Genomic DNA, 19065 nt, shown 5'->3' with positions numbered 1-19065 from the left:
ACTGGGGCGGGGGGGTGCGTGACTCCTGGGTTCTTTTCATGGCTCTGTGAGGGCTGCACAGTGACGCTCACGTGTCTGTGTGTCCTGCCTGGCAAGGGTAAGCGCCCGGCTTCCTTGCCAGCCTGTTCTAGGCTGACTTGTGCTGGTCCGTGTGGGCAGTGCCAGGTCGGGGGATGGGACTCTCTCTCCTAGCCGCAAGGCCAATCAGCAGCAGGGGCAGGACCCGCGTACAGGGGCAAGTCGTTCCACTGAACTCGGGGGGGGAGTGCTAATCGGGGTGGGGGGACTACTCCCCCGCTCTGTCTCATGCAGGGGAGGCGAGTGGGGGGACGTGTATCTTGGTAACCGGTTAACTCTGCACTGCTGGGCCCTGTCACTCTAACCCCCTAACCTTGCCCCCCACCCCTGGCTTAAGAGTTTTATTTTTATATTTAGAAAGGGTAATATAATGGTATACGCGGTTCCTCTCTCCCCGGGCTACCTCTGCTGCACACGGGGGGTGGCAGGGTGCAGGGGAGGGTTAAAGCTGTTTTAACTGTTTGGGATTTTAAAAAATAATATTTAATTTTTGTTAATTAAGAGATTGTGTCGCCTGGTGCTGGAGAGAGGCTGCTAACGGGCTGTACCTGTGTCCTACCCCCACAGCTGCTTGGACCCCTCCATATGGCTAGTCCCTCTTTCTCCTCTCCAGCCCAGGGGGGTGGGGGGTGGGGGAGGCTGGAATTGCCCAGATTGCCCCCTCCCGCCATGGCTGGGGATAGCCCTAGGGGCACCTCAGGCCTTGGTTTTCCATGCCTCACCTGGTGCCTGGCCCCTGAGGCTCAGCACAGGTGACCCCCCCCCCCCAGCACTAACACCACCTGCATCCCCAGGTCTCCCATCCCACCTTTGGTCACGCCCAGTGCTGCTTAGGGGAAGCACCAGGTGCCTAGCCACAGGCCGGACATGCCCCACGCTTAGCAGCAGGCCCCTTTCTCCACGTCTCCCATGGGGTGGCTGGGCCCCACATCGCCACCCCCAGCCCCGCTCTCCGACTCCGCGCCACCCCAATCCCATTGCACATTCCTTGCTTCACGTTTGCATAGCGAAGGTCAAGTGGGCGCGGGGCTGTGAGAGCAGCCAATGTTTGCTCAGAGGGAGGCAGGCTGGGCCCCCCGGACGGGCCTGCTCCCTTCTGGCTCCTCTCCTGGGGCGATCACATGGCTCAGCACCCCAGGGACCTGCTGCCAGCAGACCTGCCTCCCAGCTTGCTTTTGGCGGGGGGAGGAGGCATCATTGGAGGAACAGCTCCTCCTCCCCCAGCCCTCCCCAGCTGGCATCCAGCAGCTCCCATTCTGCCCCAGGCACAAGAACACTGGTCTTTTTCTCTCTTGCATTGACCCCCCCCAGCACTGGGGCGAGATGGGCGCTGTAGCCCCCTCCTGAGCCCCCAGCACAACCCATCGGCAGGGGGAAGGGGGTGACTCCTGCTGGGAGACCCGGAAAGGACCAAGCCCAGAGCTTTTTGGCTTCTGAGCCAAAATGAAGTGTGGAGACTCTTGGGAGCAAGGCCGGGGGGGGGGGGGGCGGATTCTAGGCCCAGAGAGAAGGGGGCTGCCTGGGGGGTTGAATTTGGAGGGCCGGGGACTGTGTGCAGAGGGGAAATGCCCCCCCCCAACCCCAAACACCAGAACCTTTTGCACTGAGCCCCTTTAAGGAAGTGATGCAGGAAAATACTGGGGGGGGAACTGACCCAGATTCAGGTCTAATCTCAACCCACACCCCTCCCAGGTGGCAGGAGCCCAGCAGGAATTAGCAGATCCCACCCCCCACACACACTGGGACACCCCCCCCCCCATGATCACTGTGGGCACCTTTGCATAATCAACCCCCTTCCCCACCATTTGCTGTCCGACCCCTGCCCCAGCCAAAACCAAGCAAGGCCTTACTCATGAGAGGAATGGCTCCTCTGGCGAGCAGCCCCTCCGGGCTCTGTCCCCAGCGCCATCCCCTGGGACACGGGCAGGGCTGGTAAGGGGGGAGGGTGGGGAGGCTGAGTTGTGCAGGAATTGGGATAAGACAGGCAGAACCTCCCCTGCCCCCACTGCCCCATCTTCCCCTTTTCCCAGCGCCCCCCATTCACCTGGTTCTGCCCAAGCCCCCTACACCGCTGCAATCTCATCCCTCCCCATATCACCCCCCCACCCCAGCCTGCCCATTTCAGCCCCGCCCCCATGCTGTCAGCCTGGCACAACCCAGACCTTCCTTCATGTCTCTGTGACGGGGCTGCCCCGTGGGAGCTGGGCTGAGAACTCCCCAGACTCATCTCCCGCGTGAGCGGCCGCACACCAGCGCTACGGCCAGGCGCTGGGTTCGAACAGGCGGCCCAGAGGTGGAAGGGTCCATTCTCCCCCCAGCATCTCCCAGGTTTGGGTTCTGGCCAGCTCCCATCTGTCCCCCGGTTCCCTGGGGGGGCGGGGGGGGGCGTACAGGTGTTTTGAGACACAGATATGGCTGAGCTGGTGTGGGCTGCCCCCTAGTGTCCCAGCAGAACCGTGCAGGAGACTGGCCGGCACCTGGAGGCAGTGGGCCCCTGCATGGCCCTGGCCCGCCAGCGCCCGGAGCTGAGCCCAGGAAGGGCCCTGGGACCTCGCCCCTCCTTTGTCCTGGGCAAAGGGGGCAGAAGCAAGACGGGTTCAATCTCCGTGGCTGGGATCCCCACACAGAGCCAGGCCCGGCACGGTGGGGCAGGATTCTCCCCTCCAGGCCCCACCCCCACCCTGCTGTCAGGGTGCCCAGGAGGCCACGAGGGACCAGCACACAGGCAGGGAACTAGCCCAGGATTGCTGCCCTGTAGTGCATGCATGGCCCTCTGCTGAGCACATGTCACCGGGAAGGGCAGAGCGGGGCCCTGGGGCTGGGAGCTGCGGGGCCCACTCAAGGCTCCTGACACCGGTGCCACAGACCTCAGGGATCCCTGCCCTGCTGCAGAGAGCCTGGTTTCCTGCCTGGGCCCCTCCGGTTACACAACAGGGCAAGACCAAGAGCTTCCCCAGCCCTGGCCCCTAGGCCGTGGGGGGGCTGTGGCTGTCCCAGGTGAGAGGCATGTTTCAGTCTGATACAGACTAAAAGGGGACGCCGGATAAGGAACCCCCCTTCCCCACCCTGAGCCCACCACAGCTGCTTTCCTCCCTGACCCAACCCGCCCTGACGATGGGACAGCCGAGCACTGTGCCATGGGTCTGTCTACACTGCAGTCACACCCCCGCGGCTGGCCCGGGCCAGCTGACCCAAGCTCGTGAAGCTCGGGTTAAGGAGCTGTTTAATTGTGGTGAAGACATTCAGACTGGAGCCTGGGCTCTGGGACCCTGCAGGGGAGAGGGTTAAACAGCCTCCCCAGCCCAAGCCCGCTGACAACTGCAGTGTAGACAGGCCCTGAAGCTTCCCGCTGGGTTTGCAGTAAACAGGGCTGATTGCGGCAGACAGGCCCAGCAGGCGCTGATGTGCTCAGACACTTCCCTGAGGAAGGACCCAACCCCAGGGGGCAGGCTCCAGCCAGGACCTTTACACTTGTTTACAAGCAAAATTCTTCCACCACCTCCACCTATTTCCCCCTCCCCGTGCCCACCCCCCCCCCTCAACTGCCTGCTTTGGAAAGAGCAAAACAGACTCCCACCTGCCCCAGTCTTATCTGGCATGCGGTTTATTTACAGGGGAAGTTAATTTATTACACCCCCACCCAGGCCAGGCTCAGGGCAGCTAACTGGAACAGAACAGCTTGGGATGTTTCCATCCCAACATGGGCAAGTCCCAACTCCACTCTGGGCTGGGAATCCCTGGATACTGGGGCTGTCTCTCCCCATTGAGATGGCCATCCACCCTCTCCCTAGAATATCTGCGAGGGCTGTTCGTGGTCTCTCTGGCCAGCCATGCCCATCATGTGAGCATGGAGACCAGGGGACCTACAGAAAGGTGGAGGGTATTGAGCTGGCAGGGTACCAGGACCAGTCAAATTGTTTGAAACTGTGGTAAAAAACAGAGTTATCAGCCGCACAGATTAACATGATTTGTTGGGGAAGAGTCAACATGGCTTTTGTAAAGGGAAATCATGCCTCACCAATCTATTAGAATTCTCTGGGAAGAGAAGAGGTCAACAAACATGTGGACAAGGGTGATCCAGTGGATATAGTGTACTTGGCCTTTCAGAAATCTTTGATAAGGTCCCTCATCAAAGGCTCTTAAGCAAAGTAAACAGTCATGGGATAAGAGGAAAGGTCCTCTCATGGTTCAGTAACTGGTTAAAAGATAGGAAACAAAGGGTAGGAATAAATGGCCAGTTTTCACAGCAGAGAGAGATAGCCGGGTCTCCCATGGAGTGATACTGGGATCAGTGCTGTTCGACAGATTCATAAACGAGCTGGAGAAAGGGCTGAACAATGAAATGGCAAAGTTTGCAGATACATAATTAGTTATGCCCAAAGCAGACTGCAAAGGGGATCTCACAAAACTGGGTGACTGGGCAAGAAAATGCCAGATGAAATTCGATGTAGATAAATGCGAAGTAATGCACACTGGAAAACACAGTCACAATTATCCATATGAAGTGATGGGGTCTAAATTGGCTGTTAGCATTCAGGAACAAGATCTTGGAGTCGCTGTGGATAGTTCTCTGAAAGCATCTCTCAGTGTGCAGCGGCCGTCAAAAAGGCGAATAGAATGTTAGGAACCGTTAGGAGAGCGATAGATAACAAGACAGGAAATATCATAATGACACTATATAAATCCCTCGTACGCCCACAGCTTGAACGCTGCCTGCAGTGCTGGCTGCCCCATCTCAAAGAAGATATATTAGAAGTGACGGAAGTACTGAGTAGGGCAACAAAAATGCTTAGGGGAATGGAACAGTTTCCATCTCAGGCGAGATGAAAAGGACTGGGACCGTCCAGCTTGGAAACGTGGTGACTGAGGGGGGAGATGAGGGAGGCCTGTGAAATCATGACTGGTTTGGAAACGGTGACTCAGGACGTGTTATTTACCCCTCCACCTGACACACGAAGCAGGGGCCACCCGATGAAATTAATGGGCAGCAGGTTTCAAACAAACAAAAGGACGTTCTGCTTCACACAACGCACAGTCACCGGTGGAGCTGGTTGCCAGGGGATGGGGTGAGGGCCAAAAGTACAAAAAGACAGATCAGTTCCTGGAGGACGGGGCCATCAAGGACTATCAGCCGAGCTGGGCAGGGAACCTTGCCCGATGCTCCGAGTGTCCCTAAACCTCTAACTGCCAGAGCTGGGAATGGGCGACACGGGGTGGATCACTCCGTAATTGCCCTGGTCTGTTCATTCCCTCTGGGGCCCCTGACACCCGCTGCGGGCAGACAGGACGCTGGGTCGATGGACCATTGGTCTGAGCCAGCCTGGCCGTGCCAAGGTTCCGGGTGCAGAAGTGGGGCGGGGGGGCAGAGGTGGAATTGCGGGGGGGGGGACGACAAGGCGACAGGACTGCAAGGAGGAGGTTGGTCCCTGTGGGGCAGAGAGGGGGACCAGAGCCGGGGGGGGGGAGCAGAAGGAGGCAGATGCACAGCACGGGCGTGGGGGGGCAGTTAGTGTGTGGAAGCAGCCCTGGAAGTGGGGGGGGGTCAATTCCGGGGGGGGAGTCAGGCTGTGGAAACAGCCCTCCCCCCACGTGCTCTGTGCCTGTGTGTGTGTAAAACCACGTGGTCCAGTTTCCGAGCCTCCGTTTTCATGAATGGAGCCTGCCCTATCAGCGCGCATGCGCCCTCCCCCCTCCCCGCCCTCCTCGGGGGAGGCTCCGCCCCTCCGGCCGGGTCGCCGGCCAATAGCGGCGGCGGCTTTCGCAGTGTTTTGGGCACGTGGGAGGCCGGGTGTTGTGGTTGCGGTGGCGGCCCCGCCCGGGCGGGCTCTTATCGCTCAGGTTGCCGGGCCCGCCCGCGTCGCTCTCCCCCGTCCTGCCGCCCCCGGGCTCAGCGGCGCGGGTGCTGTCCGCGCGGGCCATGCCGCTGGTGCGCTACCGGAAGGTGGTGATCCTGGGGTACCGCTCCGTGGGTGAGTCCGGCGGGGCGGGGCTCCCCTGCAGCAGCGGGGGGAGGGTGCACGGAGCCGGCGGGGTGGGGCGCAGGGTGCATGCGGGGTCTGGGGCGTGGGGGCACGGGGGGCTCTGCACGGACAGGTGGGGGGTCTGCTGGGGGGGCGAGGGGCTGCAGAGGCTGGGGGGGGCTGCTGCTCCTGTGAGGAGGGGACGGGCCCGGCTGCGCTGCGGGTTTCCTGCTGCTTCCCGGCCCAGCTCCCGCACGCTTCGAGCTGCCCCGCAGCATCTGCGGGGGGGCTGGGGGGCTGGGAGCAGGGGGTCCTTCCCACCTGCCCCCAGGCGCGCCGCAGGGCGGGGGGCGGGGTTATGGCCACGTTCTGGGGTGTGCAGCTCCGTGTGTCTCTGCTGGACCCCCCCCCCCAGCTCCGACCCCGGAGGGGCTGGGGGGAGAGGTCATGCGGGGTCAGTTTGCCATTGAGCCACATGGCAGGCGAGGGAAGGGAGGAAATGACCTGGAGTCAGACTCGTTTCCTTAGATCTCGTTTATCGCTTTCAGGTGTTTGTGTGTGCGGGTGTCCAGCCAGGGGGCCTGCCCGGGCAGGGTGTGTGTGTGTGTGTGTGTGTGTGTGTGTGTCTGTCTGACATTTCCTCCCCCCCAGGGGCCATGGCAGAGTGGGGTCTGGGCGGGTGGGTTTGCATCCCTCTGATCTGCTGTTGCCTAAAAACACCCACCAATGGGGGCTGATCCCCCCCCACCCCCGCGCTACAGCAGAAAGGCCGCCCTCGGCCCGGGTGCGCATTTGGACGTCCCCCGCGAACCTGGACGCGGTTGTGAACTTGGCAGGCCTCGCCCGGTTGTCTCTGTGGGTGGCTCGTGGCAGCAGACAAAGCAGGCTTTAAGGGTCACGTCCACGCTGCAGTCAGACACCCGCGGCTGGCCCGTGCCGGGCTGGCTCGGGCGAAGGGGCTTGTTTAGTTGTGGTGCGGCCGTTTGGGCTCAGGCTGGAGCCCTGGGCTCTAGCCCCTGGTTCCCACTGCAGTTAGATAGCCTCTTGGCCCTAGTCAGCCGGCATAGGCCATCTCCGGGTGTCTGACTGCAGTGTAGACGTACGCTAAGAGACTTGCGGCATCCACAACAACGAGCTTTCAGATCTCTTCCCTCCAGGTAAAACTTCCCTGGCTCATCAGTTCGTTGACGGGGAATTCCTGGAGTGCTACGACCCTACAGTGGAAAGCAGTGAGTGCAGGGCCCTTGGAGGCCTGATTAAATCAATAGCGGGCATCTCTACCGTGGGGATTGTAGTTGTCTTCACACATTATTTATCCCCCTCGTGTCTAGAGGCCTCACCAAAACCAGTCTCCACTGGAGGTGCCATTGTTTAAAGGTGGGGTGGGGGGGCACCGAAGAAGGACGGGAGGGGAGGAGACTTGGCAAAGTGATGTGGCAGAGTCAGGGGCAGAACCGACCCGCTCGACCAGGCTACAGGATCCACGTGTTGCTGTTCTTGGATGGGACTAGGAATGTGCGGTGTCCACGCTACAACTCGCACATGTGTTAAAACAAACACCAGCCAGGATGCCAGCCGTTGGGGAGGGAATGTGGGGAGAAGGTGGCTTCCCTGCCTGGAATCCAGAGCCTTCTGCAGGGGGCAGGGAGGGGCCCGGGGCGAGGTATCCATCAGGGCTCTGTCCCCGGCTCCCTAAAGCGATCGGTTAGTTTCTTTTGCCTAGTATGAATGGAAACCACTTGAGCTCTGCTTGGGGTTTCACTCGAATAGATCTCGACCGAGGGCGAGAATCCGGCTCAGAATAAAAAGACAAGGGGCCTTTAAGCTGAAAGGCCACGTGCTGTGCGTGGGGGGAGGGGGTGGATGTTTCCTTTTGCTTTTGTCGTGACCCCTCCCTCCTTCCTGCCCTGGGCTGTTTCCAGCCCCTTCCTGCTTTTCAGAAGACCTCAGCCCCGATTGGCGGTTGGGTGGCCCTTTACTCAGGCCTGCCTGTTGTCAGGAAACGCAGCAATTCCTCGGGCTAAGTGTGTCCGGAGCAGCTAGTCCTGTGTGTGCAATCGCAGGAGACCTGCTGGACATGCTCCAGTCGCAGGGGGCGTCAAACGCTCAGCCCTGCTCCGGTCCTTAGCTCACCGCGGAGCCGCTCTGGCCCGCCCCGGGGCTGGGGCTGCATCAGGCTTTGGGCTCAAATCCATCATCGACTGAACATCCATGGGGATGGGGGAGGGCTGCCAGAGCCGCTGGGGTCCCTCCAGCTCAAATGTCTCCGGGCTCGGCTCTGGTTCTGTTGTGTGGAACTGGCTGGGCAGGACGGGAAGCCGTGGCCAACGGGAGCTGATTTCAGCTGAGCTCCAGAAGCTTCCAACATCTTCCTTGCGGCTCCAGGGGCCTTGTCTCCTTCAGCACCCGGAACCTGGGGGCGGGAGGGGACATCCAAGGCCAAAGGACCAGGCCTGTTCGCTATGGGTCAGTAGCGGACTGGTAAACCAGCCACCAGAGGGCAGCAGGGAGCCGTGGGGCTGTGTGCGGAGGGCCACACCCCGTAATTGACTTGTGCGCTGTTGATTCCCTCCAGCCTACAACAAAATGCTCATGGTGGGAAAGGATGAATTTCACCTCCAGCTAGTGGATACTGCAGGGCAGGTAAGGCCTTGGGGCAGCCAGGAGGGACTAACTGTAGCTTTTCCCCTTGGTGCCTTGTCCTGGTGGGTCTTCCCTTTCCACCCCCAAAACCGATATGTGATGCAGCCATCTCTGGGGCGGAACCCGTCACCTATCAAGGCAGCAGTTTAGGTCAGGAAGGGGGAAATCATGTCTGATGACCAGAGGGTGTTTAGGGAGGGGGGAATTTGGTCAGGCCCTTCCCCAAATAACGTTGTGAAAGGTTCGGTGTTTCCAAAGAAATGAATGTCCAGCAGCAACGCTGTCCCTTAGCATGGTGCTGGGGCAGGAGGGGGCACTCGTGAAACACCTGCTGGGAGTCTCCCCTCCGCCTGCTGGCCTGACTCGATTCTGCTGCCCCTGGGCTGGGCGCCTGTGTCTCAGTGGGGTGGGGTCCCTTAATGAAGGGGGGGGGGCGATCTTGTCTGTCTTTTTCTCACCCGACACTGTGCCCGGGCTCACCAGGACGAGTACACCATCCTGCCCCCCTCCTTCAGCATCGGGATCCACGGATACCTGCTGGTCTATTCGGTCACCTCGCTCAGAAGGTGAGGGTCTGTCCGTCCCCCAGGGGGGTGTGGGGCAGGGGTTTGGCTCCAGCGCCGGGGAGGGGATGTGCCCTGCGGCGGGGCTGGGAGCTCAGTGAGCCCCCACGCTGCAGCCAGCCCCGTGTCCTGGGCCGTGACTCCGGATCAGAGAGGCGGCTGTTCTCCCAACTGTCCCAGCAAACTGCCCCTGGGGTAATGGGTCTGGAGGGGCCCTTCCAGGCTCACGTGACGTCACCAGCACTACAGCGGCTGGCCCCCCCCCCCAGGGTTGTGTCCCCCAGTTGTGGTGGAGCTGCTGGCCAGGCTAATCGATGACGGTGACCCTAGACCCGGCTCAGCCAGCTCCAGGCTGGGATCCAGCCAGCTCTGAGGGCGATCGGGCCCACCCTGGCTCCACCCGGGGATAGGCAGAGTCCAGAGGGGCCAGGTTGGAGCAGAACCTGCCCAGCCCTGGTGTTGGCCCCGGATCCCGTCATCAGGGTTGCTGGGCCGTTCTGGGCCACGCCTGGCGGCGGAGCAGCGCGGCTGCAGCTCCCTGGCTTCTCCTTAGAGACCGCTCCCCGTCTCCCCTCTGCAGCTTCCAGGTGGTTAAGACCCTTCACAACAGGCTGTACGAAAGCAGAGGGAAAACCCGGTAAGAGTTCCCCTCCCCTGTCCGGGGCCCGGTCTGTCCCAACAAGGGGGCTCTCGGGGAGAGGCTGGGTCTGCAGCTGCACTGGGTGGATCTACTCCATCCCCGGCCGTCGGACTCCAGTGGGGCGTGTGCCTGCATCTCAACCCACCGAGGCTGTGGGTGCTAACTGGGCCTCTTGACTGAACGGGCCGTGGCCTTGGGGGGCCTCCCCAGGCAGGGCTGGACACCTGGCCTGCTGGGTGTGCATGGGCCGTGGCCCACTGGAGTTGGGGAGGCGGGGGCCGGAGGTGGCTGGATGCCACCAGCTCACTCTGCTCTTCTGACTCTTCCCCCCTCCGCAGGATGCCGGTGGTGCTGGTCGGGAACAAGGCTGACCTCTCCTTGGAGAGGTAAGAAGTGGCTCTGGGGTTGCGAGGCCCGGTGGTCTGTCACCCATTCCTCCCTGCACCCCACCTCCCTAGAGCTCCCTGCTGAGCTCCAGCCCGCTGCTCCTCCCTCCGCTTGCGCGGTCGCGTTCTTGGGGGGTGGGCAGCTGTGGTCTAAGGGGTCTTCGCTCCTCATCCAGCTCCCATTCAACCCCCTGTCGTGTCTCTAGCCGGGAGGTGAAGACGGACGAGGGCAAGAAGCTGGCGGATACCTGGGGGGCCGTGTTCCTGGAGTCGTCGGCCAAAGAGAACCAGGTCTGGTGTATTTCACCTCTTGGTCCTGACTCTCAGGGGCGCGGGGGGGAGTGAGATGCTGAATTGCCCTGGGAGCCTACAGCCCGTCTCTGCAGCATCTCCTGGTACCTGCAGGCTTGGGGGGTGGGGGGAGAATCTGCCCCTTCCAACAGAGCTGAGGGGTTGTGGGGAGGGCAGGGGGCTGCACAGAGGGGTCAGGTCCATGCGCTGCGGAGACAGGAGCGACTGGATTCCCCGAGAGCGCAGCCTGGTGCAGCTCTGCAGCTGCTGCCGAAACAGAGGCGCTCCTGGGGGGGGGCGGGGGGGGCCGCAGATGCTGGGGATCAAGAGCCCCATGCCTGAAGCACTGGGCAGGTGGATTCCTTCAGGACCTCCCCCAAGGGGGCGCCCCAATTATCCCATCCCAGCCCTCCCGGCTGTCACTCAAGCACCCCTCCCCGGCTCCGTCCCCGCAGATGACCCGGGGAATCTTCACCAAGATCATAGAGGAGATCGACCGGGTGGACAACTCCTACGGCACCGAGCGCAGCTGCCTCCTGATGTGAGCACTGTTGCCTCGAGCTTCCTCGCCGGAGGCGGGGCGGGGAGGGTGGCCACCTCCCCGCCTCTACCGAGAAGTTTCCTTGCAGCCCCGGGACTGGTGGAATCCAGGGCTAGACACCACCAGAGGCACCTGGCCTGGCGTTGTTACGGGTAACCCACAACCACACTGTACCTCACTGCCTGGCCCCGCCGGGGCTCCCCGGGGGGCAGGGCCTGCGTTTGCACATTCCCAGGCTGGAAGCAATCTGTGTGTATCGGGCACTCTGTGTTTATAGAAGGGGCTCTTCTTACCGAATGTATTTATGTTTCTTGGGGTGGGGTGGGGGACTTTGGATATTTATCGCCGATGTCTAAGCCTGCACCCATATGTTTACGGCCGTCTCTGCCCCGGCCCCCAGCATGGGCTCAGTTCCCCTTGGCTGGGCCTCTGGGGCAGAATGGGGCTCCCTTTTTTTTCCACCGCTGCTGGAACTGGAATTAGTTTTCCAGCCCTTCCAAGACCTGGTCTGGTCTCGGTTCGGCTGCCACCGGCCACAGCCGAATTCTGATCTGGCCAGGGTTGCACCCACCCTCCTGCCTCGCCATCTGTTGCCTTAGTTCTCCTTAAAACCAAGAAACTGTTGTGAATTTCAGGCCACAAAGGGGATGTTAATGTGGATTCTTTTCTGGTGGGGGAGTTTCTTCCCCAAGCCCTGTTGGAAGGGCAGCACTCATGGGTGGGAGCTGGGGGTGGGGGTGGGGGTGGCTGGATCAATTAAACTTTGTTTTGTATGCAAAATGAATTTCCTGGAGTCTTTGTGCTCAAGGTCTGAGAGAGAAAATGGGGGGCATGGGGAGCATCCGCCGAAGCTGGGCAGCACTCTGAGACCAGGGTGCTGTATATTAAAACCTTAGAGTGGTTGGGGGAGGGGGAATAATTGGTGGTGTGCATCACCCACCATCTCAGAGCAGCTGCAAAAAAGATCAGCAACGAAATGGTGTTATCATTAGGTTTCCGAGTCAACGTTCACTGGGCCTGGATTAACACTCTGGATTAACATAGTCCTGTCAAAAAGAAAAGGAGTACTTGTGGCACCTTAGAGACTAACCTTGATCCGATGCATCCGATGAAGTGAGCTGTAGCTCACGAAAGCTTATGCTCAAATAAATCTGTTAGTCTCTTAGGTGCCACAAGTCCTCCTTTTCTTTTTGCGAATACAGACTAACACGGCTGCTACTCTGAAAATAGTCCTGTCAGCGGATCTTACAGTGCTTTGGAAGAACTGAGCCAGCCCTTGGAGGGGTAGGTCAGAATTATTTCTGGTTTGGGGGAAAATGAGTTAGAAGGAGTAAGTGACCTGCTCGGGAACACGCTGCCTAGATTGGAACCCAGGTGTCCTGGTGCCCCTCCTCTGCCTCAGCTTGTCTGAAGAATGAAGGGAAGGCTTGGTTCTCCCCGATTCGCGCTGTTGAGTCACTGAGCCCCCAGGGCTGGGACAAGCCGCAAAGGAGCACGCAGAGCCTTTGCTGTGGGGGGCACCTCGTCTCTGCACTGCTAAAGAGGGGCTGGGCAGCGACACCATCTCTGGGTCTCACAGGATTGGCCCCGTTCGGCCTGGCTGCTTTTTGCTGCGACTCCTTGTGAGCGGGGCTGGAGGGTCTCTGGCTCCGTGGGTTGCGGCCGCTAGTGTAGACGGTGCCCTGCTGCTGCACAGGAACCTCCCCCTTCTAGTGTGGTGCGCTGGGGGGTCTGGCGAAGGCGGTGGGGGAAGGGGAACAGGAACTAGGAAATAAAGGTTCAAAAGGTGAAAGCAATTGCCTGGACTGTTTCTAGGTTAACTAGCCCCATAAATGTGTGGGGAGGGGCCTGCCCCAGCCCAGAGAGGGCCAGGCTCTGCGCAGGGTGCATGGGGGTGGATCCCATTGCCAGGAACTGAGAGGTGTTGAAGGGGGTGCAGAGGAGGAGCGGGGAGGGGGGTAGACAGTTCCTGTGGAGGGGACAATCCCTTGGTGGTGGTCCAAGCACTGCACATCTCCATAGCTAATTACACCGATCCCGTTGTTAGCAAAGAGGCAGTAACGGGGGGCCCCTGCCTGGGAAATCTGTCCCCCTTAGGATGCCACCTGATGTGCTGAGATACCACTCAGCCTGCCTGTCCTGCCAGCCCGGGCCCCCTTTTTACCTGTCTTGCTGAGCCAGGCTATTGGTGTACACGGGCAGTCCGAGGGGTGGGTCCAGTCCCACGTGCCTCACGCCCATGTCTCTGCAGGGTTGTGGCAGTCACGGCGCAGAGGCTGCCTGACGGGTCCACAGGAAGACTGAGCTCTTTCACCCTCCATTGTCTCTGCGAATGGCCCATTAGCCCTGTCTGGCTTCTCCATTGTTTTACAGAAGGGCTAGGTGGGGGTGATGCCCAAAGTAACCCAGGTACATAGTTAACGTTCCTAACTTCAGCTCCAGAAAGGATACAGGCACGCACACTGGATAATCGCCTGCAGTAAATCAGAACCTTGCCCCTGATACCTCACACGGGCTATCTGGCCTAGAGTACATCTCACTTATGTCAGATCCATCTTCTAAGCATATTTTCATAAAGAATATGGACTGAAATGTCTCAACCTGGTGTGAGATTATTGGAAGCAAAGAGGCCTACACCCAGTGCGCGGCTGCCCTCTACAGGGAGAGGGACCAGCCTAGGGCAATAGGAGCAGATGCTGGACTGGTGTTGGGGGGACAGGGGTGAAGCCTCTCCTGCCCCCCAGAGCTGCTGTCTCTGTTCTGGCTGGAACTAAACTGCTGCTTCATGGCTGATGGCCGTGATAGGGTTTGGCTGCTGTGAGCAAGGGGCCCTCTGTGAATCAGCGTCGGCAGGCTCCCCCGGGTGAATGTCCCAGGGCACTGGGAGCAGATGGCGGCAGCAGGGTTCTATGCCTGGCTCCTGCGGGCGTCACTCCCACACTGCGTGCCTCAGTTTCCTTTCTTGTTGGAGCGGGCGAGTCCCCGTCTCCCACAGCACAGGGAGGTGTAACTCATTCCTGCCTGGGAAGAGCTCTGCCCTTCTGAGCTGCGGTGAACATGTCTGTATTTTAAAATGTGAAACAGCTTTCCGCTGACCTGGCCAAATTCCCGCTGGAGCGGCCACGGTCCCGTTCCCTTTAAAATTCCTCAGAAGAGGGATCTTCCTCCTAAACGTTGCTGTACAGGTGTTAAACAGCTGCTGCACTCCACCCCAGCTGTGGCTGCATCTCAGGGGTGGGTGGGTGGGTGGTCTCTGGGGGCTTGGTCCCGCTAGTTGGGGATTGGTCCTGCTTTGAGCAGGGGTTGGACTAGATGACCTCCTGAGGTCCCTTCCAACCCTGAGAGTCTATGATTCTATTGTGCTGCACCCAAAGGTGGGTGAAGCGGGGGTGGCGGATCATCTCTGTTAGGAACAGCCCACTGGCTGTGCCCATTCCACCAGGGCCGTTGTCTGTGTTCGGAGCTGGCTTCCAGAACCAGCTGCACCATGAGCAGGTCACATGTTGGAAGGCTCTCCCTCCTCGGTTCCTGGGGCTGGGACCTGGATCCCCCCGGAGAGTGAGCACTTAGCTAAAGGGATGTGGGGCGCAGGCCTTTCAAACGGCTGAGCGAGGGAATTGGGCATGGAAACTCTGCCCTCTCGTGGCTGACCTGTAGCTGTTCACCCTCGTATCTGGGCTGTGTTAGGGGCTGATCCTGTTTGTGTTACGCTGCTGAGCCCCCCAGTCGCCAGCGGCAAGAGGGGAGAAAGGAAAAACTCACCACGGAGGGGGAACTGGGCACAGAGAGAGGCACTGGGGCATCGAACAAGAAGTCTGGGTCAATGTTCCTTCTAATTTTTGACAGGCCTTGTGCGCAAAAAATTTCTTCTGCGCAAATTGTTGTGTGTGCAGGGTTTCGCCGTGTGCACGGGGTTGAGGATCTGTGTGCACCCAGCTTAGAGGGAACAGGGGTCTTGGGTAGGGCTTTTTGAACCCAGGTGGCCTGACCCTGGACATCGGGGATGGATAGCTCAGTGGTTTGAGCATTGGCCTGCTAAACCCAGGGTTGTGAGTTCAGTCCTTGAGGGGGCCATTTAGGGAGGGATCTGGGGCAAAAAAAAAGTGGGGACTGGTCCTGCTTTGAGCAGGGGGTTGGACTAGATGACCTCCTGAGGTCCCTTCCAACCCTGAGATTCTATGACCCCCAGCCCACACGCCGTCTCGCCTGCTAGAGCTCTGGCCTGGGGTGACGTCTCGAGGGGTGGCGTGGAGCAGGGGTTCACGTGAGGCTTTCAGGCCTGTGCTCGGCGCTCTGTTAAAGCAGCAGAGTTAATGTGCCACAAGAGGGCAGGGGTAAGATGGGACGTGGCTCAGCCTGAGAGCCAGGGGGCGGGCAGTGCTGGGGCATCAGCAGCCCCGCCTGGGTTGACGCTGACCAGGGTGCCTGGGCAATTTGCTCTGCAAAGCGGGAGCCCTGGACTCAAGCCCCAGGGGGCTGCGTGGATGCGGCCGCGAACGCAGCACGAGTAAGAGACGGGCTTTGCACTAGTGCGGCTCACCCTGGTGCAAGCTTGATTTTCCGCCAGTCTAGACAAGGTCTTGGAAGCAGCTGCCCAGGCTGGGGCAGGACGGGGTCCTGATGCTGGGCAGGGCCTCCGGGTGCTGCTGCAACGCAAGTGCAGCCAACAGCTTTTTGCGCTGTGCGCCGCTCCCCTCGGCTATGGGTACAGCCCCCCTTTGTTGCAGGGCCAGCTGCACGTCCCAGCATCCAGCCGCTCCTCAGTGCCACAGGCCTCTGCAAATCCTGAGCTGTAGAGTGGGGAGGAGGCTTTTCCCCCGGGGAGCTTGGTGCCTTCCCGCCTCTATTCCCTTTGGAAACACCCCCTCTCTGTGCATTGCAGCGCAGCTGGGCTGGAAAACGGCTCATGCCAAGCTGCCTGCTGGGGCAGGTGGGAGAATCTGGTCATCAAATGTTGTGAGATCGGTGCAAGGGAACTACCTGGGATGAAAAAAACATAAAGGGTAACACACTGACAAGTCATAAAAGATTATTCAGTGTGAAAATAACCTGTGGAACTCACTGCCACAGGATCCCAAGGCCAGGCGCTTAGCTGGATTCAAAATCCGTCTTGGGCATGTAGAGGGATAATAGGAACAGTTACAGTTAGGCTAGCTAGGAAGGGCTTTTTTGTACCCCTGGAGGTTTGATGGTGTTAACTAATAATGCAGGCCCGTTCCTTCTCGGAGATAGGACCCCTGGAGCAACTCACCACCCAGAGTTTCTGCACCAGAGCTGCTGGCTTTCTTGGCCATGCAAAATTGTCATGGAAAGGAACCAGCCCGCGTTTAGTCGCCTCAGACCCCTCCTCTAGGGCAGGAGGGGTCTAACGGGGGAGGGGTTGTTTTACTTCTCCAGGTGAGGCAGCCAGGGGAGGAGAAATTTGTGGGAGGTTGGAAGGAGGGAGGAAGGTGTTGGGCACTACGCAGCCTTGTTAATAGCTGACATCGTTTGAGGGTGGGTGGGGGCATCACCCCTGTTTTGCAGATGCAAAAATGGAGGCACAGAGGGGGGCAGAGGCTCACCCGAGGTGATGCAGTGAGTCAATGGCAAAGCCAGGGATGGAACCCAGGAGTCCTGGCCAGTCTGCTGCTGTAACCCCGCCCCCAAGCTGGAAATGGAAGGCCGGGGTCCTGCTTCCCAGGCCTCCCTCTCTGGCAGCTGGACTCCGCTGCCCTGCTCAAGCTGGGACTAGAACCCAGAGGTCCTGGTTCCCACTCTGCCCCCTGGGTCAGGAAGTGGGGAGCTGTGTATTAACAGCCCCCTCCCTGGGCACAGCTGGGGGCCGCCCAGCAGAAGCTGTCCCGGTGGGGCTGTGGGGAGGAGAGCCAGAGCCCGTGGGTGGGAGATGATCACACGGGAGCCTGCCTGCAGTAGAACGGGGGAGCTTGGGGGACGGATCAGACGCTCCAATGGGGCAGCAACAGGGCGGGCAGCCATGGACTGGGGGAGCCAGGGTCTCATCCCCAACAGGAGCAGGGCGCCAGGCCCGCTGGGATCCACTCCTGGGCCTGGAAATCTCAGTGCCGCAGGATCGGCAGATGGAGGCTGTGCTAATCCCACTCTGCAGAGCCCAGGAGGCTGGTGGGGAGAGGGGAGCCGGCTGCAGGCGCTAATGCGGGCCCTGGCTGTGGCTCAGGGTGGCTCCCTGCTCAGCCCCAGGCCTGTGGCTCTCCCTGGCCCCTAAGCCCCGTGCTCTGTGTTTGCTTTTCCCTGGGTCTCTCGCTGAAATCCACGGCTCTGTCCATCCATCTGTGGCACTGTGCTGCAGCCAAGTGGAAAGTCCCAGGCTGAGTCCTTAAGCTGGGCTTCTGCTCCCAGGAGCGATTTACACTGCGTCTTATTGGTAGTGATTCTCCGACTGGTTGGATTGTCCCTCACCATTTCAGCCACTGTCTGCCTGTCCAGCCAGGGCTCGAACTGGGCCAGTGCATGCCTGCACCGTGGATCAGCACCTTTCCCAAACTGCCCTTGTTCTCCACAATCTCAGCTTTCGTTTATGAGATTTCTAGCCATCGTGGCTCCCCTGGGAACCGTGACTCAGGTGTAGTGGGGCAGCAATGGCTGCTTGAGTTTGCAGAGAGCCTGAAACCCTAGCTGTGAAGTGCCCTGTTCAACCCAGTCCCTGCTCACTCCAATGTCAAAGATGATCCTTTCAGTATGACTGTTATCTAGCCCACTGCCCCTCTAAGCCTCTGGTGAGTGATTAGGAGCAGGATCAGACTATGAGGAACTGCACAGTCTAGTTTGGGTAACTGCTCAACCTCGGGGAAGGGGAGGGGCTTTGGATACCACCAAACTCTTATGTTTTTCCTCCAGTCAAGCAGGAGCCCTTGGGCATCTGAGCTCCCGCTATGGTGCTAAACACAAGGAGCCCAAGCTGGCGAGATCGGATCGTACTTGGAACATCTGCACAATCTGCTTGGGCCCTTGTCTGGCATCTTAACTAGGCGAAGTTGTTTAGTGGGTGGGGCTTGGAAAAGTATTTACTGTTGTTTCCCCGGTTCAACCCCTACATCCACCCTATCTAATTTGTCTGTCCCACACACCCCCATCTAATCTCTCCTGGCGCCCATCCCCTGGGCTCTGATCTCTCTACTCCCTCTGTCGTTTCAGTGGGATACAGGATGATACGCCACTTCCTGTTTTAAACCATTGCAGAGTGTGGCTGTCAAACAGCTGCCCATTCCACCCCAGAGGTGGCTGCATTTCAGTGGTTGGTGGAGCAATTCCTATGTACAGCACCAGACTGGGTTTAGGAATTTCCTTCCTATTGGCTTTTCCTTTTCTCCCCCACTCTCTGTTTAAGAACAGATGCAGCTGGTGGTGCCCTGACCCAGCGTCAAGCAAAGCCCCAGGGCATGAGGTTAGACATCCGACTGTTGTGGAAATTGGTTGTAAGAGAAAGTTCGTAGAGCACATTGTAACGTAGGGCAGCAGCCTGCGTTAGTGATTAGAGTCCCAGTATTTGGAGTCAGGACTTGGTGGCTCGATTCCTCTCCCTAGGAGGGAGTGGGGTCTAGTGGTTAGTGCAGGGGACTAGGTGCCAGGACTCTGGGTTCTATTCCCAACTCATCGGGGGAGTGTAGGCAAATCTCTGCTCTGTGCCTCAGTTTCCCCCTCTGTAAAATGGGGGTCATGGTGTTTACTTCCCTTGGGACATGCTCTGAGCTCCGTGACTGAGAAGCTGCTTGAGGAGGGCACAGAACCAGCTGGACTATTACACGCTATTGTAAAACTCCCTTGGCCGTCACTGCTCTTGGCTGGGAGAGTTGGGGTTTCATGTCTCCCTGGTTGCAGGTCTCCAAGGAATGCCTGGCTAGAAGGGGCAGTAGCCTCAGGTGAGTGTGCCGGGGCTGCCTTCTCCCTTCCAGCCCCAGGGTGTGGCCCTCTTCCCCCTCCTCCCAGAGCAGTGTCGGGATCA

The 19065-nt window shown here is 59.6% G+C and overlaps 1 protein-coding gene across 2 annotated transcripts; it reads left to right on the top strand.

The window, feature by feature from the left end:
* The first annotated feature begins 5847 nt into the window (after positions 1 to 5847).
* RHEBL1 (RHEB like 1) lies at positions 5848 to 11792 on the top strand. 2 transcript variants are annotated; one of them, XM_074935044.1, is made up of 8 exons: positions 5848 to 6047; positions 7196 to 7267; positions 8614 to 8681; positions 9165 to 9247; positions 9825 to 9881; positions 10223 to 10270; positions 10477 to 10561; positions 11017 to 11792. In XM_074935044.1, the coding sequence occupies exons 1-8, from the start codon at positions 5996 to 5998 to the stop codon at positions 11104 to 11106; spliced, it is 555 nt and encodes a 184-aa protein (XP_074791145.1). In that variant the 5' UTR covers positions 5848 to 5995; the 3' UTR covers positions 11107 to 11792. The 2 variants fall into 2 exon arrangements, with proteins under 2 accessions (XP_074791145.1, XP_074791144.1); XM_074935043.1 differs by having other exon boundaries at positions 7181 to 7267.
* Positions 11793 to 19065: the final 7273 nt, after the last annotated feature.

Source organism: Natator depressus, chromosome 20 (assembly GCF_965152275.1).
Source record: "Natator depressus isolate rNatDep1 chromosome 20, rNatDep2.hap1, whole genome shotgun sequence".
Lineage (NCBI taxonomy): Eukaryota > Metazoa > Chordata > Testudines > Cheloniidae > Natator > Natator depressus.
The sequence above is the reverse complement of the archived record's forward strand: the minus strand, read 5'-3'. Positions and strand labels throughout refer to the sequence as shown.